Source organism: Asparagus officinalis, chromosome 3 (assembly GCF_001876935.1).
Source record: "Asparagus officinalis chromosome 3, Aspof.V1, whole genome shotgun sequence".
NCBI lineage: Eukaryota > Viridiplantae > Streptophyta > Magnoliopsida > Asparagales > Asparagaceae > Asparagus > Asparagus officinalis.
Genome location: NC_033796.1, coordinates 67633255 through 67658587, shown reverse-complemented (window position 1 = coordinate 67658587; position 25333 = coordinate 67633255). Strand labels below are relative to the sequence as shown.

The following is a 25333-nucleotide window of genomic DNA, read 5'->3' as shown; positions in this document are numbered from 1 at the left end:
TCTTGTAAGAAAATCAGATTTTGGTCTGGACTCGAAGTCCCTAAAATCCCTCCTTGATATACTATATATTAAGGCGAAATATATAATCTAATGAACTAACAAAAGCACATCCAGTGAGGTGAATATCACTTATTAAAGACTGAAGCCAAACCATTATCAACTCAAATAAGCATTCAGTTAAAGAGGAATTGAAAAGTCAAAAAAGAGATTAGAGTAGAAGATAGAAAATATTTCAAGTTCTATAGCTTTATATTTGGGGTTGGGGTGGGAGATGGGGGAGGAGAGAATCCTAACTTGACGAGACGCTTGTGATAGGAAGACTTCAGCACAAATTATGACTCAAAAACAAGCACATCCTAACAGTATACTATCTAGTCATACAATTAATTCTATTTAGCAAAACGAGCATACTACTAGTACAAGGAAAAAAAATAATAGTTTCTTAAAGGAAAAGGGGCTGGTGTCCTGCACCAAGTTTTCAAACGCAACTTTCGCTACATATAGGGAAATCTACAGATGACAACTAATTCTTAAAATAAACTGTGAGGAGTTCAAGGACTGTTTATCTTGATCTACAGATCTAAATAATCTAGAAAATAGAAACTCAAAACATTTCAAAGATTTTTACATGTGCATAACATGGCATATTTAATTACAGCTGAAATTGCATACTTTCTGCGAATCTGAACAGAAACGACTTCTCTGGAACATTGAATCTCTTGTTCATAAACTATTTTCAGTTTGTTGAGCAAGAATGCAAGATAAATAGGTATGTTCAGCCATTGGATGGAATACGATGGAGTTCTGACAAAGATTCTAAACAAATTTCCCTATACATGAAAGATTAATGTATCCACCAAGTTATCAACTGAGATTTTGACATTTACGCACTATTCTATCCACGTGACGTGAAACAATTAAACTACCTCTTCCTTGAAATGGGGTTTACTTCGAATAAGCTTCTCCCAGTTACCATATTCTGTAATACCAAGAGGCCAATCATGCGACATGAAAATATCTATGGGATCTTTTACTTGCTTGAGCTTAAACACATCATATTCCCGCACATGGTAAACAGATCGAATATCCCTATCATTGTATGGAGGCCGCTCATAGTGTCCTGCACCAAATACATGAGATATTATGACAATTCCAAGCAGCAAATTATCAAAGCAATAGTAAACAATAATGAAGCATTTAATGCCAAATATTTTGAGGTGCTACATGAATTGCACTTCTCTAGACTCTAGTCATCTCTAATAAGTCCATATCCTCCGTCAAATCAACAACTACCTTGTCTAGAAGAATATCATACCGAACTTTAAAAGTATAGTTAACTAATACCATAAGCTAATTGTATGAACCCACAAAGGCTCACAGCTTTAAGGAAAACGCAGAGCATTCAGCATTCAGCAATGAATAAAAAAAAATATTTAAGGTCGTAAACAAGAGAATGCTTATCAAAATGATATATAAATACAGATTTCCAAAAGTTAACAAAGACATATGAATTATAAAAGAACTATAGCTTTGCAGCTTGGAAATGTGTTCATGAACTTGCCTAATCTGTAATTCCCTGATTTATAAATTCCAGACAATCCTGCAATTCGAATGTTGCCAAACTTTACAACTCCCGCAAAGCCCAAGAAATATATATTACGTGCTGCCCATCCTCCATAGTACCTAGCAAGAAGGCCAACAGGATTAATACATGTATCTCTATGAAACTAAAAGAAGGAAAACAAGATTCAAGCAATAATTAGGATATGTATAATCACCAGGAATCTTCATCTCAAACAAATGGATTCTTATTAAAGTTTTGTGACAACTTTTACATTGGCTGCATCTTCTAACAGAACCAGCTAAATAAAACCTCACAGTCTGTGTGTGTAGCTTTATACCAGCTCACTGAATCACTGGTGACTCTTCCAGCTTATAAGAATCAAGCTTTACATGTTGGTTTGAGAGGAGGTCGGAAGAAAGAAGAATCGCTTTGATTGTTTATTCGTCTGAGCTCCTTCTAGTTTCTTTGCCTTCTTATTTGTCAACAAGTTTGATTATGAAAAACTATCTATGGAGTAAAATCATCTCTACAATTCAACAGAGCATGAACACCAACGGTTTAGCTAAAAGTTTGAGTGTTCTGTCTACCAAAAAGAACCTAGCATATACCATATGTTGAATATCATATCTCCATAATAGTGTTTTGATGATAACAATTTATACAGTGTGTGCACTAACTTTTATATGCAGATTTCAATATCAGAATATGTACAAGTGCAAGTTGATTTCAAGGCATTTTGAAGAGAAAAAAATGAAGAACAAATGAGATAATGTATTTTACTTTTTCTTTACTTAGAATTTTTGTACAAGCCTTGATCACACACACACATACACACACAAAATTAGAACACACTAACACAGGCTTAGTGTGTTGGTTAACTATAGAAATCCCCTATGTTAACCATTAGAAATATAGTTAAAACTTAAGTATAAAAATATTTTATATCATAATTTTTACTCTTAGTAGTCGACTAATTAGAATAGTAGTCGACTACTTGTGTATAAGTCTTAAATATGTGTTTCTGTCAATTTACAGTATAGTCGACTAATAGTGATAATAGTCGACTACTCAGGTGTTTGACATAAACACAAGTTTCTGTTATTTTACAGTGTAGTCGACTAATCATCATTATAGTCGACTACTGAACTCAAATTTTATTTTATCAGTTTCTGTCAAAATACAGTGTAGTCGACTAATGAGCATTATAGTCGACTACTGAGAAAATTTTCTGAATACACAGAGTCTGTTTGAACTCAGTGTAGTCGACTAATGTCAATAGTAGTCGACTACAGATACAGTTTTTTCAGTATTCAAAGTTTGAATTTATGACTGTTTATAGCTGTTTTTAAACGTTTTTAAAGTTCAAAAAATTATCTTTTCAAGGGCTATAAATAGGTTATTTGTTCAGAAAAATTGCAGAGACTTACATACCCATAAGCTTTGATCTTTGTGTAATTTTTCAAGTGAAAAATATTCAGGTGAAAAAGAGAAGTTTCTGAAATTGCCTCTAAACATTCATCAAATACCTATCATTTAGACAATTTACAGAGGTTAAAAGAATCCTAAACCACTGCTGCACTTCACTACACATTCAAGGCTTATAGGATCAATTGTGTTCTTGCTTCAACAAGGATTTCTCTCGGGTTTGAGAGGGTTAATCTCTTGGTTTAGAGATTGGTGTTCAAATTGGCAAGGTGTTTGTCAATTAGTGTTGCAATTTGCAGGGACTTGCAAATTGGTCAGGTTTGCGTTTAATTTTGTAAGTTTATTCAAAATCATAGTGAAAACTCTCAAGCGAGATTTGCTTGGGGACTAGATGTACACCGGATTGATGGAACCAGTATAAAATCCTTGTGTTTGTGATTGTGAATTTCTGAGATTGACATTTTTCTTTGTAATTTATAATATACTTTGCATAAATTTTTTTTTTTTGGTCAATGAAAAATTTTTATTCATTTACCAATGGGAGAAATGTATATACATCAAGATCTCAAGCACTGAGAGATCAAAAACCTGAATACATTGTATACAAAAACTTCAAAAAATCAAAGAACTAACAGGTTACAAAGATTGCAACCAATGCCGGAATAACTTTGTACAAAACCACTCCAAGATATGATCCCACTCACATGATCTCCAGGTAAACTGAAGCCAACTCATTATGCCATTCCAGACTTCAGAAGAGAATTTACAGGAAAAGAACAAATGATTTCTGTTCTCCAATTCAGCTCCTGAGCACAAGCAGCATGAACCATCAATTATTAGCCCTCTCTTCATCAATCTGTCCTTAGTAAGTAATTTGTTCAAGACAGCAAGCCAACTTATAAAAGAATGTTTAGGATAGCTCAATTGATCCCAAACAGTATAATGCCATGGCACTTGCTGAGTAACAGGTAACAAATCATGGTATAAAGCTGAGATAAGAAACTTTGTATTCCTGCAGCAAACTTCCAGCAACTGTAACAGATTGTTAATCCCACCACAAGAGAGAGCAGCTCTATCTCTTGCTTTGATCATTTGTTTCCACATCCAGGAGTCACTATTTTTAGCTGTCACATTCCATATGTCATTTCGTCTCAAGTAAGTCCCATGAACCCACTTGATCCAAAGAGACTCCTTATTTGAATGAATTTGCCATAGGATTTTTAAAGTTGCCGCCAAATTCCAAGATGTAGCAGAGTATACCCCTAAACCTCCCTTCTTTCTATCCATACAAACATTATTCCAAGCAACTAGAGGCATTTTGGAGGACTGGCTGGATTTTCCCCATAAGAAATCTCTAGTGTTCAAGTGTATCTATTTCAGATCCTACATTTGGTATCAGAGCAAGGTAAAAGATGGCATCGACAAATACTTCACAATTCAAAAAAGGTCACTCAATAAATCGTCTACCAATGTTCGATGGATTGAACTACAACTATTGGAAGTGCCGAATGAAGATTTACCTTCAATCAATTGGCTACGAACTTTGGAACGTCGTGGAAACGAAATATGAGAAGCCAACCACTCCTTTCTCGGAATGGACTACATCTCAAAGGAACAATGCAAACTTGGATTCTAAAGCAATGAATGCTTTATTTTGTGCACTTGACAAGAATTAGTTCAGTAGGGTGTCAACGACCACATCTGCATACGATATTTGACATACACTTGAGGTAACTCATGAAGGTACAAATAAAGTTAAAGAATCTAAAATTTCTGTTCTTGTGCACAGATTTGAATTATTCAAGATGAAGGAAAATGAGACTATAGGAGAAATGTTCACAAGATTCACCGACATCACAAATTCTCTCATTGGTCTTGGAAAAACATATACACAAGTGTATGCCTATTCACCCCGCAAGTGGACCATTTAGGTACTTTATGGTACTTATAGATGCATCAACCAAGTGGTCTTACGTGTGCCTTTTGTCCACCCGCAACTTAGCTTTTTCAAAGCTATTGGCACAAATTATTAAGTTGCGGGCTCATTTCCCCGATAATCAAATCAAGAAATTACATCTTGATAATGCGGGAGAATTCACTTCACAAGTCTTTCAAGACTATTGCATAGCAACTGGCATCGAAGTTGAACATCCTGTAGCACATGTTCACACCCAGAACGGGTTAGCAGAATCTCTAATTAAGAGATTGCAATGGATTGCTCGTCCATTGTTGATGCAATCACAGTTGCCTGTTGAGGCTTGGGGTCATGCCATATTGCATGCCGCATCGCTTATCAGAATACGGTCCTCTGGTGGCCATATTTTGTCACCAATGCAGCTTGCTTATGGTGCACCTCCGAATATCTCACATTTAAGAGTGTTTGGTTGTGCAGTTTACGTCCCAATTGCTCCTCCACAAAGGGCTAAAATGGGTCCACAGCGTCGTTTGGGTATCTATATAGGGTTTGATTCGCCCTCTATAATAAGATACCTTGAACCCCAGACGGGTGACGCATTTAAGGCACGTCTTGATGATTGTGAATTTGTTGAGGATTCATTTCCCAAACTTGGCACACAGTCCAGGAAGCCTGACGCTTCTAAGACCATTTTTTGGAACACCAAGACTTTGTCTCATTATAATCCGCGTACTAGTCAATGTGAAGATGAGATCCTGAAGATTCTTCATCTTCAGAATACAGTACATTTACTTCCGGATAAATTCACTGATAACCAGAAGATTGTCAGATCACACGTCCCTGCTGTCAACACGCCAGCTAGGATTGACATCCCCAAAGATGGATGCAATCCGCCGGCAACAGAAACGGCTGTACCTCAATTGAAAAGAGGACGCCCACCAGGTTCGAAGGACAAAGTCCCTCGTAAAAAAAATTTCTGGAGAAATAAAGATGAACCCAACACAGGATACTGAGCTCAGACCAGCTTCCTCTCCCCTCCTAGATTCCCCTAAAGAGGAACAAATAGGAGAAACATCATTAAATTTTGTACGTACTGAGGAGGTACTGGACAGAAAAAACATAGTCGTCGACGACGACTTTGCGTTCGATATTGCCGTTCACGTCACTGAATACGACGATGACATCGAACCACGGTCTCTAGCGGAATGTAAACGCAGAGACGATTGGCCAAAGTGGAACGAGGCAATAGGAGTAGAGCTGGACTCACTCTTGAAACGCGAAGTCTTTGGACCTGTAGTCCAAACACCTGAAAGTGTAAAACCTGTGGGATATAAGTGGGTCTTCATCAGAAAAAGAAATGAACGCAACGAGGTTGTGCGCTACAAAGCACGGCTTGTAGCACAAGGTTTTTCCCAAAGATCGGGAATAGACTATGAAAACACATATTCTCCGGTTATGGATGGGAATACCTTCTGATTCCTAATAAGCCTCTCATCTCTGGAAGGCCTAGAAATGCAGCTCATGGACGTTGTGACTGCATATCTATATGGCAATATAGATAAAGATATCTATATGAAACTCCCTAAAGGATATAAAATTCCACCAGAGATAGCAGATAGACATCGGGACGTCTATTCTGTTAGGCTTCAAAGATCATTATATGATCTTAAACAATCGGGGAAAATGTGGTATAACAGACTAAGTGAGTTCCTTGCTACGCAAGGATTCACAAATGATAAAGTCTGCCCATGTATCTTTATAAAAAGATCGGGAACAGGATTCATTATAGTAGCCGTCTATGTCGACGACTTAAATCTCATTGGATCTCCTGCAGATATAGCTGAGATATCTGAAAGCCTTAAGAATACTTTTGAAATGAAAGACCTAGGTAAAACAAAGTATTGTCTTGGCTTACAGATCGAACACCTTAAGGCCTGTTACACCAATCCACATATACACGGAAATTACTTAAATTTTTCCGAATGGATAAATGGCATCCTCTTAGTACACCAATGGTTGTTCGATCATTGGATGTAAAGAACGACCCCTTCCGTCCGCTGGAAGAGGGGGAGGAAATGCTAGGTCCTGAAGTACCTTACCTCAGTGCCATTGGAGCACTATTATATCTGGCTAACTGTACGCGTCCCGATATAGCGTTTTCAGTTAACCTACTAACCAGATACAGTGCAGCGCCCACAAAGCGCCACTGGAATGGAGTTAAGCATCTTCTGCGCTACCTCCAAGGGTCTATAGACCTGGGATTATATTTCCCAAAGGGTGGGTCTCCCACCTTAATTGGTTATTCAAATGCAGGTTACAGGTCTGATCCCCACATCGAGAAATCACAAACCGAATTTGTGTTTACATTCGGTGGTACGGCCATCTCCTGAAGGTCTATCAAGCAAACCACTGTAGCAATCTCATCCAACCATTCCAAACTCCTCGCGATCCATGAAACCAGCAAAGAATGTGTTTGGCTTCGTTCTGTCATTCAACACATCTTAGTGTCTACCGGCCTGAAGACTGGTGACCTTGAGCCAACTACTATATTTGAAGACAATGCAGCCTGCGTTGCTCAACTTCAGTCTGGCTTCATCAAGGGTGACAAGACGAAGCACATATCTCCCAAGTTTTTCTGGACGCACGATCTTCAAGAGGAGGAGCAAGTTAAAATATAACAGATCCAATCATGTAATAATTTAGCTGACTTGTTCACTAAGACTCTGCCTAGATGTACTTTTGTAAAACTTATAAAAGGAATAGGGATGAGACATCTGAAAGACCTACAAGCCTGAAGCTTGTATGGTTCAGGGGAAGTAACCTATGGGTTGTACTCTTTTTTCTTAGGCTGATGGTTTTTTCCCACTGGGTTTTCCACAGCTAAGGTTTTAACGAGGCAAACAAGTTTACTCTGAATCCAGAAGTATCCACCCCATTAGCTTTACGAACCCTGAAGTGTTCATAAGCTAAACCCAAGGTAATGGATGGATAAGAGGGAGTATTATGAGATGAGGGAGGCCTTTGGCCTCCCCCTCATTATCCCTCCATTATGGTGGTATAACACCCCACTAAGTGGGGGTGACTCTTGAGTACTCAACCTATTCACATTGACTAGTATAAATATATATCATAGGCCTTTGGCCTATGGATGAGTTTTAAACAGTTATTATTATGTTTTAAGTATCAAAAACTATGTGGTTGTGAGTTGTTAGGACATGTAATTTGTTTATGTTGCTACTATGTTATGTATGTTAATTGTGTGTTTAATTATCTATGATGATGTTTGGTTAGTTAATATATGTGCTACATATTTTAAACAGATCATGGTGATGAACATTGTGAAACTTTTGATCTTTATGGCAAGTCTTTGCCTACCTATTTGGATGGGTGAAGTTATGGACTATGTTCATAACCTTGATGATTTGTTTGAAGTTTTAGCTCATGTTGAAGAAATAATGTCATGTTTAGCTTCATCTTTTTGTTGATAACAAAGGGGAAGAAATAATTATGTTATGTACTGTTATAGTTTAGTTATGTTATGTACTGTTATAGACTCAAATTTGCATATATGCAGGGGGAGTAAGTATGGTTATTTTATTATGTTTTTAACCTGATTATAAAATACATACTTTGACATAAATTATTTGTTATCATCAAAAAGGGGGAGAATGTTGAATATCATATCTCCATGATAGTGTTTTGATGATAACAATTTATACAGTGTGTGCACTAACTTTTATATGCAGATTTTAATATCAGAATATGTACAAGTGCAAGTTGATTTCAAGGCATTTTGAAGTGAAGAAAATGAAGAACAAAAGTGCAAGTTGATTTCAAGGCATTTTGAAGTGAAGAAAATGAAGAACAAATGAGATAATGTATTTTATTTTATTTTTACTTAGAATTTTTGTACAAGCCTTGATCACACACACGCACACACACAAAATTAGAACACACTAACACAGACTTAGTGTGTTGGTTAACTATAGAAATCTCCTATGTTAACCATTAGAAATATAGTTAAAACTTAAGTATAAAAATATTTTATATCATAATTTTTACTCTTAGTAGTCGACTAATTAGAATAGTGATCGACTACTTGTGTATAAGTCTTAAATATGTGTTTTTGTCAATTTACAGTATAGTCGACTAATAGTGATTATAGTCGACTACTCAGGTGTTTGACAGAAACATAAGTTTCTGTTATTTTACAGTGTAGTCGACTAATCATCATTATAGTCGACTACCGAACTCAAATTTTATTTTATTAGTTTCTGTCAAAATACAGTGTAGTCGACTAATGAGCATTATAGTCGACTACTGAGAAAATTTTCTGAATACACAGTCTGTTTGAACTCAGTGTAGTCGACTAATGTCAATAGTAGTCGACTACAGATACAGTTTTTTTAGTATTCAAAGTTTAAATTTATGACTGTTTATAGCCGTTTTTAAACGTTTTTAAAGTTCAAAAAATTGTCTTTTCAATGGCTATAAATAGGTTATTTGTTCAGAAAAATTGCAGAGACTTACATACCCATAAGCTTTGATCTTTGTGTAATTTTTCAAGTAAAAAATATTCAGATTTTGTGAAAAAGAGAAGTTTCTGAAATTGCCTCTAAACATTCATCAAATACCTATCATTTAGGCAATTTACAGAGGTTAAAAGAATCCTAAACCACTGCTGCACTTCACTACACATTCAAGGCTTATAGGATCAATTGTGTTCTTGCTTCAACAAGGATTTCTCTCGGGTTTGAGAGGGTTAATCTCTCGGTTTAGAGATTGGTGTTCAAATTGGCAAGGTGTTTGTCAATTAGTGTTGCAATTTGTAGGGACTTGCAAATTGGTCAGGTTTGCGTTTGATTTTGTAAGTTTATTCAAAATCATAGTGAAAACTCTCAAGCGGGATTTGCTTGGGGACTGGATGTACACCGGATTGGTAAAACCAGTATAAAATCCTTGTGTTTGTGATTGTGAATTTCTGGGATTGTCATTTTTCTTTGCAATTTATAATATATTTTGTATAAATTTTAAAAGAATACTATTCACCCCCCTCTAGTGTTCAAGTGTATCTATTTCAGATCCTATACCATATACCTCTTCCTAATGTCTAGTATCACCTCTCCTAGGAACACATTAGTCAAGCTAAGGATCTCCATCTTTTCCTAATCATCGAGGTTTGACACTGAGAAGAAAATGTATTGTAGGAGTCGTGTATGTGCAAATCATGTATCCCATTATGGAGCATTCCTACATGGATCCATATTATCGCCCTTACCTCCAACAGTTATGCCCCTAAAGCAGGTCTATCATTTATCATAGCACACTAGTTTGACCCAACTGGGGTTATCAATCTCTTGGATGACAGTATTCATTGTAGTGTGGTTTCCCTCATGAGCATTACAATCCTCTACAATGCGGTTATTGTAAAATAGGGCTTTTAAGACTCTTAATCACGTATAAACCTCCTCACTGTTTGTCAAAAGACACTCTTTGCGATGTTCTAAAATCTCTCCATATCTAATGAGAAATTGGTGGTTCTCATAAATGAACAAAAAACTGATATGTGGCATCTAAATATATGACATGTCATATTAAAAATAGTCATGTCTTTTACTATCATATCAGAAGATGACATGTGGACATATTATCTTATTTACACCTAATTATAAATCTTCATCAAATTAAAACTATTAATAATTAAAATTTTATAATAATCAAATATTTGGTAATCCTAATCAAATGTGTCCATCTATCCTATCAAAGACATGTTGACACAAAATCATATCTTCACCTAAGAATTATAATCAAATTAAAATAATCCATTATTACAAAAATTATATTAATCAAAACTGTCCTTTCTAAATCTCTTTACCTAAGAATCCTTATCAAAATAAAATATAATTTGAAAATTCTATTAATCAAAGTCGTCCACTTTTTTCAAGATTAGAAATTTGTCACCTACCCCCTTCAAAATCCAAAATTTACAAATAACACCAATTCAAAAATTACAAACAACTCCCTAAAAATCCTATCGCTAAAAACTCCCTGAAAATCCAAAAGTTACAAACTATCCCTTAGATCCAAAAATTAGAAACAACCCCCGATGAATCTAAAATTCCAAATAGGCCCATAAAATATCATAAATTTGCAAACAACTCTTTAATATTAAAAAATTACAAATAGCACCAAACAGTTTAGAAAGTTAAAAGTTTTCCCTTTTATAATCCAAAAATTACACAATCCCTAGAAAATCCAAAATTTGCAAAAAATCCTATAAAAATTCAAAAAATATAAATAGCCCCTTGAAATTTTATAAACAAGCCCTTAAAAAATTTCAACCCTTTGAAAGTTTCAAAAATTACAAATATCCCCTTAAAAAATTTACAATCAGCTTTTGCAAATTCAACAACTAGCCCCATGAAATTTGTGGCATCTCCTAAATGCACAAAAAATTGACACGTGTCATCCCCTTATACATAATGAGAAATTGGCGATACTCCTAAAGGCATAAAACAATGCCACCTAAGCGTGCAAAATAATGTCACATGCCATATGTTATTTTAATAACATGTCATATATTGTTTTAATATTAAAATTAGAATTCTTATATAGTGGGTTTACTTTTCTATCCATAATTAAAATCCCCATCAAATTAAATCTATTCCGAATTAGAAAATTTTAATTATAGTCAAATACTTTACAATCCTAATCAAAATCATAATTATCTATAATTAAAAATTTAATAATCACATTTTTAATTCTTTTCTCTTTTATAGACAAAGAACAGATTAATGGTTCATTGTCAGTCTTAACTTTCAAAATCCCCAAATAGCTCTTTTTTATTTTTTATAAGATAAAATTCACTAAACCTCCAATAAGTTTAGTCATAGGCACTAGCGCAAATTTTTTAAAACCCCCAATAAGTTTTGGAATTTTAGGAAACCACCAAAATATTTTTGATTTATTTCACTTAACCCCATAAGGGCATTACTCCATCATTTTACACTGTCGAATATTATCCCTCAAGGCCTCTAAAAATTATAGATAAACTCCTAAAAATTCTATAATTGTAAAAAAAAAACTCTGAAAAATCTAAAAACTGCAAGATGACCCTAAATATTGACAAAATACAAAGAACGGCCAAAAAATTTCAAATTCTACAAATTGCAACCCATAAAAATGAAAATTATAAACAACCCCTTTTAAAATCCCAAATATTAGAAATAACCTCCTAAAAATGTAAAAGTTACATACAGAACCCTCAAAATAATAGACAATCATACAAAATGTTAAGTAACAAACTAAAAGCTCATCGGGTGTTTTTTTTAATTTATTGAAGATATTTTGATCATTTGATCACACATTAACTAACAATGTTATTTGAAAGCTTTCTGTCAAAAGTTTTTGGAGCTTTAGTGAGAGTTTCAAAGGTACAGGGGGTTTAGTGTCAAACGCCCAAACTTATTGGGTGCGTAATGAAATTTACTCATATTTCAAATTTTATAGAAGATAGATTTCAGTGGTTACATGTGAAAACTTATATCTATTGAAGAATAGATTAGTGGTTACTATCGTTACAACATTGCCAAATTAAGATGAGAACTAAAATCCTAAATGGACAGGAGGATCAAGTGAAAAACATCATAAATAAGAAAATCTAGATCTGCTATTATATGAATGAAAGAAAAAAAATAAAAATACATAAAAGGGAGAGATAAAAAAATTGGTTTAAATCTCCTCTTTATATGTAAAATTAAATTTGGGGATTTATGATTAGTCTTGCATCTAAAAAAAGTTGCCATGTGTCCATCCCTAATTTAAATTTAAAAACTTGAAATAAAAATTATCCACACTTATTAAGTAAGGTAGTGTTTTTTTTTCTTTTTTTGGTGAACATTACAGAAAAAGAGGGATATTATAAAGATGGATTGGTGGTTAAGCCATCTAATTTGAATTTCAAATTTTGATATAAAAATTATTCACATCCTTATTGTATATCTCATTTATAAGAAAGAAAAGCTCCAACTCAAGTTATCTATTTTTGAAGGATTATCAGTCTAAAGAAGAAAAAATTCAATACAATTCAATTTTTAGAGGGAAGGCCATAAAAAAAAACTCATAAAGAACAAAAATTAGATATACAAACAAAAAAACCAAACCAACCTGTGCGAGCACAGACAAAAAAGCTTGTGAAAGGAAAAGATTGATTGATCACTAGGATGCAAGTGTTAAAATCCTACTACAACCTATATAACAACCAACTATTCTTAACAAGACAATGCCTATGGCCTATGCGTGAAAACTAAATAAAAGCAGTGCTAAAAGACTGCTTACGAAGATACAATGAAACCTAAAGCCTATGATGCATGCAAGCACATCAAAATGAATCAACTTCCAAATAATTATGAGATCAATAAAACTAGACTAGGTCTGTATAAAAAATTACAGAAATGCAATACGAAAAGGGATAAATAATCAAGATGGAGATGCATGAGAACACATACCAATCAAACAATATACTAGACTCTGGTCGAAAGAAGAAACAATGTGAATGTCCTCAAAGGAATTCCTCTCTAAACTTGAGATTGTAATGTAATTTTCCAATTACAATTTGAAGCCATCTTATTAGGAGACCAACCTCAAGTGCGAAGATTGAAGTTCAATGTTCAAAAACACAGTTTTATGATGTGCGCAGTCCAAGAGCACTTATGATTAATCGGATTAACAGCTGATTAAAAGAATTACGCGAAGTTATGCATTTTTGAATTTTTTAAATATATATTTATTATTTATCATATGTTAAAATATATAAAATTCATGAAAATAGATAATATACTATGAAAAACCAACAAAATTGTAATTTAACGATCAATTAGCTACTTAAAACTTCAATCCTTACATCAAAAGTAACTAGATAATAACTAGTAACTAGTTAAAGTTCAATTCAGACATCAAACATAACTAGATACTCAAATAAAAGTTGTTAAATTAAACACTTAAACTAAAACTAAATGTCCATAACCCAAAGAAAAATCATCTAGTTTTCCTCCTCATCCTCATAACGAACGAGAAGTTTCGTCATGATCGTTGGAGAAAGAAGTTTCATCAAACTAAGGAATGAACGATGATGGCCGAAGGCTTGTCGCAGTCGCTATGTATGCACGAGTGCAAAGAAGAAAGAGTCACGATATTTGGGAAAAGATAACGGCTAAGTTTTGTTTTACTTTAGCTAGTTGGATCAAGTTTTGGAGGTAAACAGGTTCAATCCCCAATTAAAATTTAAAAAAAACACTTGCATAAACAAATATGTGGATGCTTAGTTAAAATTAGCTAATTAAGCAGGTGTCCGCATAATTGAGCGCATAGCTCAAATAATGTGCGTTTTTATCCTGCTTCATCTTAAGCAGACACTTAAAACTTTTTTTAGAGCGCTGTTAAATTTTGAGGATTTTGGTAATGATCTTCATTTTCACACTGGTATGGCTTGTCTAATTCGTGTATAGTTTCTTATACATCTCAAGATTGACTAACCCTTGTTTCCTAGTGTAATTTGAACTTCTGTAGTTTTTTTTTGTTCATTAGTTTATCGACGTAGTCGCCCTATAACTTTGGGAGAAAGAAGGCCTACTCACAGAACAAAACATAACTCAAAATTCTCCACAAAAGAATCAACAAGAAATCTTTTACCATGCATTGTTGTTTAAACAATCACCTAATCCAAAAGCGTAATGAATTGCACATTGCTTCATCAATCATCAATTTTAGTCACATCAATTGCTCCCCCATAACTCATAATAGTGACAGTTTACCAAAAACACAGGTCTTTGCAAAGTCGTAAAACCATCTATGGGGGCTGACGCCTACCTAGTGGCGGAAGGTCAAGGAAGTCGGTGACCTGATGAGAGGAGAGTCGGTGACCGAAACCCTGTGAAGGAACTATATAATGGTCCTAAGGTAGTGAAATTCCTTATTGGTAAGTTTCGACCCACACGAAAGGCATAACGATCTGGGCACTGCCTCAGAGAGAGGCTTGATGAAATAGACACGTCTGTGAAGATACAGACTACCTGATAAGAAGACCCTATGAAGCTTCACTATTCCCTGAGAATAACTTTAGGCCCCTGTGCAACTTAGGTGGAAGGCAGAGAAGGTCTCCTTACGGAGGGGCTCGAGTCATCAGTGAGATACCACTTTGGAATAGCTAGAATTCTAACCTTATGTCAAGACCTACGAGCTAAGGGATAGTCTCAGGCATACAGTTTCTATGGGACATAAGCCTCCCAAAAGGTAACAGAGATGTGCAAAGGTTTCCTCGAACTGGACAGAGATTAGCCCTCGAGTGCAAAGGCATAAGGAAGCTGGACTGCAAGACTCACCCATTGAGCAAGGACGAACGTCGGCCTTAGTGATCTGACAGTGCCGAGTGGAAGGGAAATCGCTCAATGGATAAAAGTTACTCTAGGGATAATAGGTCGATCTTCCCTAAGAGTTCACATCAACGAGAAGGTTTGGCACCTCGATGTCGGCTCTTCGTCATTTGGGGTTGTAGCATGTTCTAAGGGTTGGGCTGTTCGCCCATTAAAGTGATATGAGAGCTGGATTCAGAATGTTGTGAGACAATTCGTTCCATATCCGGTGAGGCGTTAGAGCATTAAGAGGACCTTTCCCTAGTACGAGAGGATCGAGAAGGACCATCTCTGGTGTACCAATTATCGAGTCCACAGTAAACACTAGATACTCAAATGCGGAGCTAATAACTGCTCAAAGAATCTAAGTAGTAAGCCCACCCCAAGATAAATGCTCTCCTATTCCGACAGAAAACACCAGTTTTTCTCGAAGCTTCTTGCTCACATCTCTCATCAAAAGGTGCTACCCTATAATCTCTTTAGCAAATCCCCCGCTAACCCGAGTGAACATTCAAATATCTATCCCACATTCATTTGTGAGGGTACTCCTAATGGATTGAAGAACATATCAACAGGTGTTCCATCTTGCAAGTAGGGCATATCTTGTCTAGACAAAATGTTTGAAATTATACATTTATTACCATGTCTTCCAGCTACTTTATCACCCACTTGCATTTCACGTTTAAATATATTCACAAATCCTTTCTGGATTATAACTGGAACCCCCTTTTTTGGATCCATCGCACATCAATAACTCGTCCTCTTCCATCTACGGGTAGTTTTAGAGCAGTTACTTTTGTAGTGGATACCTGAATGCCAAGTATGGCTCGTAATAATCTATCCTCGGGGGCATAAGAGGATATTCCTTTGCATTCAAATGAAATCAGTTTCAACCAATACAATGTTTTCAGCATTTATTTCATCACAAAAACATGTAAGTCCTTTTATCATGTAGAGATGGTCTTATCACTTAGTAAGTTAGATCTACATCCCAACTCCATGTATGACCTATTCTTCCATTCTATGAGCAACACCCAATGAAGCCTTGGTGGGGATTTACTGCTAGACTTAGTTTTTTAATGAAAACTAAATTAAAAAACAATAAGGTAACTGTTTCCTTAATTATCTAGATAAAGATAAGGTTTATGCATGCATAGTTTAAACTAGAAAATTGTAAGTTTTTAACATACCGATAAAATTATTAAAATGACCCAGATTTTAGCCTTTCCTAGGAGCACAACCTGATCGGTGCACATAAAGAACATATAAATTTGAAAAAAGACAATGTGTCTTTTTAGTAATTTGTGTATGAAACAAAACAATATTTAATCCGCCAGCTCTGTTGTTCAAAAGCTATATCTAGTTACTATACTATCATCTTTAATCATTGCAAAATTTTGTAAGTAAATCTCAAATACTTATGTACTTCCTGTTCGTTCTAAGGTATGAAATCATTATAGATATCATTTAAAAAATGAATTCATTATAGATTCTTCAAGTTTTTCCTTCATGTAATGTATTTACATCTCAAAGAAAGCTGTTTTATTTTTGAAAAATGAAAGACCTAGATCCGTTATTCTCATTGGTATTGGCCAATATTACATTTATAAAAGTCACAGGAATTCTCTATTCTCATCAATCCAGCTAGGTGCAATTACTTTTGAATTTTGATTGTTTATTTCATTAACTGCCATTACACATTTATGGTTTTATTACTACTTCTAAAGTTGAAACCAAAGTCGTTAAATAATAACCAGGCAAGATCAAGTAAATTTAGTGGCACCCTGTCTTCTATATCTAATTGGTTACCCCGCATATCAAGCACCATACTCATATTCGATTGAGAAACAATGTTAATTCATGCACATGGTCATCACTTCTATTAACTTATAGAAAAAAAAAGTCTTGTCACCTCAGAACCTAGTCATCAACAACCCCACTACTTTATCTTTCATATCTTTGTGCGATCGGTGGGCCTTCGCTAGGATGGCTTGACAGTGCAGACCTGAAGACTATAAGCTCCAAAGCAAAATTAGTTGGCGTCGTAGCAGAAACTATTTCCAATGAGGTTGTTATAGACTTGGGCTTCACTTAAAGTTTTACAGCAATAGCTGTTAATAAAGGAATAAATTTTGATTAATAAGTGGTATTAGAAACAAAGTCTCTACTAAAGCATAAAGCTTTAGACCTGTATAGGTAACCTGATACTCAGTTGTCCACTTCCTTCACAACTGAGGAAGATAACCACATGATGTAAACACCACGAGGATTTCTCATTTTTTAGAAGTTGTGCTTTGACATCTCTTCTTATCAATGCCTAGATTTCCCTTTCCTGCTATGGCTTGCCTTGTTATGTTACTTCATGTTTTGCTCATCATTCCATGCAGATCTGCATTTACGTTCAATTTTTCTTCAAAAGTGTAGGTAGAGATCAACAACGCAAATTTATTAACACTTTAAAGCACCTTTATCTGAGTTCTTGTGTAGATCTGACTTGTACTGTTATAAGCCAGTTAGTCATCTTACATATGACTACTTGGTTAGTGCTGCCATGGATTCATGAGTAACTGTGTTAGTCAATGGTCTGCATCCATTTACTCTACTACAACATACATATGGGACATTGCATGCAAAAGCTAAAATTGGTAAGAGAAAAGATGGCAGATGTCAGTACTTATTTAACTAACAAATATTGTATCTTCTCAAGGAATTAAAAAATTGAAAAGGTTTAAAATAGAGTCTTTTTTATTAATTAAAACAGAAATAAAGGTGGTCCTTTAATCTCAATTCTCATATCATAATCATTCTTCTCTCTCATATCTCTACAGTCATCCACTAAACTTCAAGATGTAGCATACAAATCAGAAAAGTAAAGCCATATTTTGCCAGAATGTAAAGCCATATTTTGCACAATTTGATAAGCATACAAATCAAGAAGCTCAAATAACAAGAACCTATGATCAATGTCAAAGGCTTTTCAATGTCTTATATCTTCCGAGAAGCCATTATCTATTTTTATTGTATAGGTGTACGACACACCTTAACATATAATCCATCCAGTAATTATTAAAGTTGTCAATATGTGCCCTTTATTTTAAAGATCCTAAAACATTAATTTTCAATCTAATTAGCACTAAAAGAACGTATGATCTAAAGGAAAGAAAGGAGAGATCCATAGGCTAACACTCCATTCCTTACCAAAACTAATCACTTTTGTCCTTCACATCTATACATGTAAGCATTCTGAAATCCCTTTTGAGTCAAAGTCTACATTGATTCTACATAGCTGAATATATATAATAGGTACCCTAAACACCTTAACACATAATTCTTGGTAATTTATTCATAATTCTCAAAATGTGACCTTTATTTTCAGATCATACAACATTAATTTCCATCTGGTTAAGGCTGAGATATGTATGCTCCAAAGCCAAAGGATACAAAAGGAGAGACATACGGCTAACACTTCATTCCTTGCAAAACCTAAACACTTTTGTTCTTCGTGTGTGTGTGTGTGTATACAGGGAAATATGTTTCTAAGGAGCCACCTTAGATTGAATATAAGGATGCACCTCTCGATGCATGGATCGGGCTATTTCAATGGACGATCCGCTTCATTCATCATGATCTAAATGTCTTAAAACATTTATAAAATAAAAATCATGATATTTCAATACTTCTAACACGTCGCTTTAGTTTTATTATTGTAAAACCATTAATTTTACAAATCACTTGATGCATGAGTGGCTACAACTAGGGCTGTCCATCCGGGCCGGGCCGGGCCGGGCAAAACCCAAGCCCGGACCCGGGCCCGGGTGGTCCGGGCCGGGCCCGGGCCCGGGCGGGCCGGACACCGGGCCGGCCCGGTTTGATTTTTTTAGAAATTTTTTTTTTTAAATTTTAACAAAATCATAAACCATAAATTATTATAAAAAATGTCATAAATTTAATTAATAGATTGAAATGAAATGACATAAATTACAAGTACAAAAAATGATAAAAATAACTTCTTTATTAATAATCGGTAAATCCTTTACAAATCCTTTACAAGTATAAATTTATTTCGAAATTCGTCGCATCACAATAGATGAGTACATCCCAACTAGGTTGGCACCTACTCACCCATATCACTATCATTTGCAACTTTTTTCGAAATAATTTAATTCAAATTTAAAGCTAAGAAAACAAAATTACAATTTTATGAATATTATCTAATCATTATATCTATCTGCTAGTCCCAACTCTTCAAATTTATCTTCAATCATAGCAATCCGTTCGATGCCTTGTGTTCGCTTCTCGTATCTCCACCAATCCTGTAAGCACATCACCGCTTGTACAGTATACGGATCTAAGCATGTCCTGTGGTCGTCGATCAAACGTCCTGCTGTGCTGAAAGCGGATTCCGAGGCTACAGTCGAAACCTGCACTGATAGTAAGTCACGAACCATGGTGGAAAGTATAGGATATGAAACTGATCCATATACTTTCCACCATTGCAAAATATCTAAAGCATTTCCTTGACATCTAACTAAAGAAGCAGAAAAATATTCATCTATTTCAGAAACATCTAATCCTGATGAAGTTCCAGATCCACCAGTTAGTTCAGCTACCATTGCATACCTATCAAAACTTACACTTTTACCTCGACCTGTGCTCGAAGCTGAAGGTGCCGAAGCTGAAGACTGTTGTGTAGCTACACCATATCTAGCTGCATACTCATCATATAAGGTTTGAAAATAATTTCTAATAGCTAAATAATGAGTAGTAGCAGTAAGGGTGGATCCATCATCTAAGTCTATAATCTGTCCACCATACAATGATTGTAACAAACTTCGAAGGCCAATTTCCTTCAAGCATGGATCAATAAGAACACCAATACCAAAAATATGAGGAATAGGCCTAAAATACTTATTAAATTTACTCTCCATTTCAAAAATTATACTTCCAAAAATATCATCCATACGATATTTTGTAAAATTTTTTTGAATATTTAAAATTTGTAAAGCAGCTAAAGTAATAGTTGGATAATAACAACCAGATAATAACATAGTAGCATCATAAAAAACTTGTAACATCTCATTTAATTTACATATAACTGTCCATTCATCTTCAGTTATTCCATAAGCACTACCAGAGCTAGAACTAGAAGCATAAAAATTTATAAAATCATTTATAATTTCTTTATATTCTATTGCTACAGATAACATTGCATAGGTGGAATTCCACCTATGGTCAACATCTTTTGGAATTAGTCTAGGCTTATAATTTTTTCTTTTACAACATTGTTTCCATCTTTTAATTCTCATTTCAGAAGCATTATGCATATTAGTAACTGTTCTAACTTTTTCTATCATGGGTTTAATTTCAGAAAATGCACTTTGAACAATTAAATTTAAAATATGACAGATACATCTAACATGAAAAAGCTCACCATGACATGGCAATGACAAAGTTATTTTCAGAAAATCAACAGCTACATTATTATTACTTGCATTATCTAGTGAAAGAGTAAATATTCTTTGATCAATTTCTAGTTTCATAAGTTCTTCAACAATTAAATTTGCAACATTAATACCAGTGTGTGACTCTTCAATTGCAATAAAAGAAACAACTCTTTTAAACATTTTCCAACTTTCATCAATCCAGTGTGCTGTTATACATAAATAACCAGTTTGCACTCTAGATGACCAAATATCAGAAGTTAAAGAAAATTTGCAGTTTAAATTTTTAAAATAAGAAATTATTTTTCCCTGTTCCTCAACATAATATTTTAAAATATCACGTTGACAGGTTTGACGAGAAAATTTTGTAAATGCAGGATAAAAACCATCTCTAAATAAATCTTCAAATTCATCATCTTCTACTAATTTAAAAGGAAGGTTTTTAAGAACAATAAACCTGATTACGCATTTCCGGGCTCGGGCAGCGTCATAATTCCAACTGCCGAGGGTACCTGAAGAGGATGATTGGGAAAGCATAGACTGCCGGATATCACCTTGTAGATTTTGGCCTTTGTTGTGTTTTTCAATATGCCGTTTGAGATGGTTGGTGCCGCTCTTATGATGAGCTTTGAATATCTGGCCGCACAACGCACATTTCGCATTCTGAGAGATGATCCTACCGTGTTCATCCTTGGTGACGTCTATCTTCTCAAAAAAATTCCATACATCAGACCTCGGCCTTTTTGGAGCTCTTGGTGCCGTAGATTCGTCGCCACCAGATTCAGGATTAACACCGGTAGGATGAGGAGTTGTTGTAGGAGGACTCATCTCTGGATCGGTAGGAGTTGCATGTTGCTCTTCATAATCAGACCCAGAAGCCATTTGTTGGAAGTATTAGAAAATACAAAAGATTATAGGATAGTATATTAGTATGAGATAGTATAAGATTGTATAAGAGAGTAGTAGAGAGAGAAATAGATGAGTTTTGTTGTGAGAAAATGAATTGAAACCCCCCCTCTATTTATAGAAGCAGCCCCCTAGGTAAATGACCAAAAAACCCTCGAAAAATAGCCGTTTTTTGACCGTTTTAAGGGGCAAAACGGTCAAAAGACCAAATCTGGCCGTTAGGCCAGATTTGGCCCGGGCCGGGCTGGGCAACGGTCACCTTTGTGACCGTTATGGCCGGGCCGGGCCGGGTCGGGCCTTCCGGGCCCGGGCCGGGCCCGAGCCCGGACCCGGGTTTTGCCCGGGTTTCCGGGCCCGGGCCGGACACCGGGCCGGGCCCGGGCTCCGGGCTTTTTGGACACCCCTAGCTACAACCTAATATGCCTAATTTTCCTTTATACACCATCCAAAATATTAGATCAAAATGAACGGAGTAAACGAAGTAAAATTGATTGCATATAACATAATTTTGAAGGTGCAACCTTAGATTCGATCTAAGGAGGCTCATATGTATACATACATATGTGTGTAAGATATATATATATATATATATACATATGCATACATACATATGTGTGTGTATAGATATATACATATATATGTATGTGTGTGTGTGTGTGTATATACATATACATACATATATATATATATATATAGAGAGAGAGAGAGAAATGGGTATGCTTGGTACCAAGCACAAAAATGGTGCTTGGTAGTGAGGTGTCACATTCCCCTCCACTCATTAAAATCAGGGCCCACACTCACATGGGTTGGGGAGTTGTTGGGAATGACAATGAGTGGATGGGAATGAGACACCTCACTACCAAGCATACCTATTTTTCTCATATATATATATATATATATATATATATATATATATGTGTGTATATATATACATATGTATGTATGTGTGTGTGTGTACATATGTATGTAGATGTGTGTGTATATATATACATACATATGTGTGTATATATATATACATATGTGTGTGTGTGTATACACATAAAACTGTTATGAGAGATACTGTTTCAACAACAACTAAGAATTCAGAATCCCTTTTGGTTAAAAGGCTTCCTTGATTCTATATTGCTGAATCTATACATGTGCTTATGCATTTCAGTTTGACAGTAGAAACAACTTTGACATTGAAGTCTTTTCGATAGTTCATGACCACTGGTTAGGTTCTCCCAAAGATAACAAAATTTACTGAGGCATAGGTTTGCGGAATTTTTTTTCCAAACCTATGCTAGTTCGAGGGCTATACGATTAACAGAATATTATTATCCTGCATGCTCAAACAATTTTATTCTCCTTTGAACCATCTCAACTGAAGTATCTTTAAAGTTTGACCAGTATTTGCAAGGCACAACAGCATGTCAAATTCTCCTATTAAAAATAATTCCTCAATCAACATCATGACGCAAGGAATACATGAAGCTTTCAATAGAATATGAAAGTAAACTAAAATTAGAAATTCTGAAACAAATATACATTATCCAGGATGCATTTAGTTCTGACAAATATTTTGGTAATGTAGAAAAGCTATTTAACTTACAACTCCCACAGGTAATTTGACGCTTCATGATTCCCACCAATAAATATCGTGGGATATGGAGCAACTGCTTGACCACAATAGTACTTCCAAAATGAGTTCATACTTCGATACTTTAGTGGGACATTTAAGCTATTCAGATCGCCATCATTTCTAACAGCCTGCCAGAAAAAGTTTTTAACTATAAGTAATGCAGTGAAGAAGTATCTGAAAGTTCAATTCATGCAAAACACACAAGGAAGAAACAAAAGGTTATATATAAGAATAGCGAGTTACAAATCTCACAAACCAAGCAACTCATTGATTAATGCTCCATACAGAAGCATGATTTAAGAAAACAGAATATAGGTTTGGACTCTAGAAGAATGGATGAAAGCATAAAACAAGATTTGGCACAAGGATGTGAATAAGGTTAAGCCTTAACCACAGACTAGATTGTGGAAATTTTCTTTGGTGCAAGAACGTATAAAAGTAGACCATATTCCGAACAAGGAGAGATTGCATAAACATATACTTAAAATAGAGATGCGCGAGCGTTTAGACAAGCATTTTTAGTAATAGCATAATAGGATATGACAATCATTGTATACACTGAAATCAACTTATCTTGTGGTTTTATGGCTTTATCTTGGGAATAAAGCAAAAGCTAAAATCAACAGATAGGAACAAAGAAACTGAGATCAGGATGAGAACCACTAAATCAAACGTAAAAAATATATTCCATTGATCAGTGAACCAAATGCACGCTGGTCGCTCTCCTCTGAGATTCTAAGCTCATTTAAAAAAAACAACCTATCCCCTAAGTGCAGCATATGGGTTTGTGAAAATGCATCGGATGATCCCCAAACACGGCAAATTTAAAATGATTCTAAAACATTGATCAAATTTAGCCGTTTTACGCACCTTATTCTTCTCAATGAAGAGACTTACCGTGTTCAAGAATTATGATTGATGCTATGGTAAACACTATTACTGGTTACGGACCTATCAGTATTCTTCATTGAGCTGTTACAGTCTTCTATTTCAAATAGCTAATTATTTCATCCGTTTCTAGTAAATATGTAAACTTGAGACGGGAAAGCAAGATATCGCCGTGGACTGCTAATCGAGATAAATATCTAGACTTGGGACGGGAAAGCAAGATTTCTCCGTGGATTGCTCACCAAAATCATACCTGAAAGTCCCCGCAGCAAATTAGAAGATCAATCTTGGTGTTCTCCGCTTTCTCCAACTGCTGGAGCGTCTCATAGACTTTATCGAGCTCTCCATGCATACACCCCTCTACTGCAATCTGTTTCAATTCGAAACCACGGCGACATCAAGATCATCAGTATAAAAAAAAGGTAATTTTAGGAGAAACTAGTAGAAGAACATAAGTGGAGGATTCACCTTCATGTTGTGAGTTCGATGATTCCGAATAAGAGAGATAGAAATCTAGAGATCTTTTGGGGAAAACCCTAGAAGAACCTTTAGGACTCTTTTTTTGGAAAAGAAAGGTAAGAGGCGCGCCCAGAAATAGGGCGTGTTTTTTTTTATAGGACAAAATTTCAAAACCAACCCCTTTCACTATTTATTTTTAAAAAATGACCGTTTTTGCAAAAAAATTTAAAAACCGACCAGGTTTTAGTCCTGTCGCTGAAGCCAAGTCGGTTTTTAAAAAAAAAATTATGAAACTTCATGGGAGTTGAACTCAAGTCCCGTGAAGTTTAGCATATTTTTAAACTTCACGGGAGTTCAACTTCGTAAATACCTATAGCAAGAACAGTGTATATTTGGGTCCTCCTCAATATATGGAGCAGTAGATATGATTTCTAATTTTAAACCTACAATAATCAAATTAAATGCATTAAACTTTAGAGGAAGACTGGTTCAAAATACAATGCTTAAAAAAATAGAAGGTCGTGATTTGCATGGGTACACACTAGTGAAGTTTGATTTGACAAACACGCCTAGCGTAGTCGGGCCTTAATTTTGGCCAAACTGGTGTGCTTACTTTTTTTATCGCGCCTTTCGCGTACATAGGAATCAAATTCAAGCCCGCCACGAGCGACACGGTTTTTTCATGTGACTTACTGGGCCGCCCCT

The 25333-nt window shown here is 35.2% G+C and overlaps 1 protein-coding gene across 3 annotated transcripts in view; it reads right to left on the bottom strand.

The window, feature by feature from the left end:
* Window positions 1-24743, bottom strand: part of LOC109834293 (lariat debranching enzyme) — a 31379-nt gene extending 6636 nt beyond the window's left edge. For all 3 annotated transcript variants that reach the window (XM_020402276.1, XM_020402278.1, XM_020402277.1), the window contains exons 1-5: window positions 24638-24743; window positions 24423-24539; window positions 23252-23409; window positions 1562-1683; window positions 927-1120 (exon numbers count right to left, since the gene is read on the bottom strand). In XM_020402276.1, the coding sequence (XP_020257865.1) occupies window positions 927-1120; window positions 1562-1683; window positions 23252-23409; window positions 24423-24539; window positions 24638-24643 (597 nt within the window). In that variant the 5' untranslated portion in view covers window positions 24644-24743. The remainder of the gene's footprint in view (window positions 1-926; window positions 1121-1561; window positions 1684-23251; window positions 23410-24422; window positions 24540-24637) is intronic.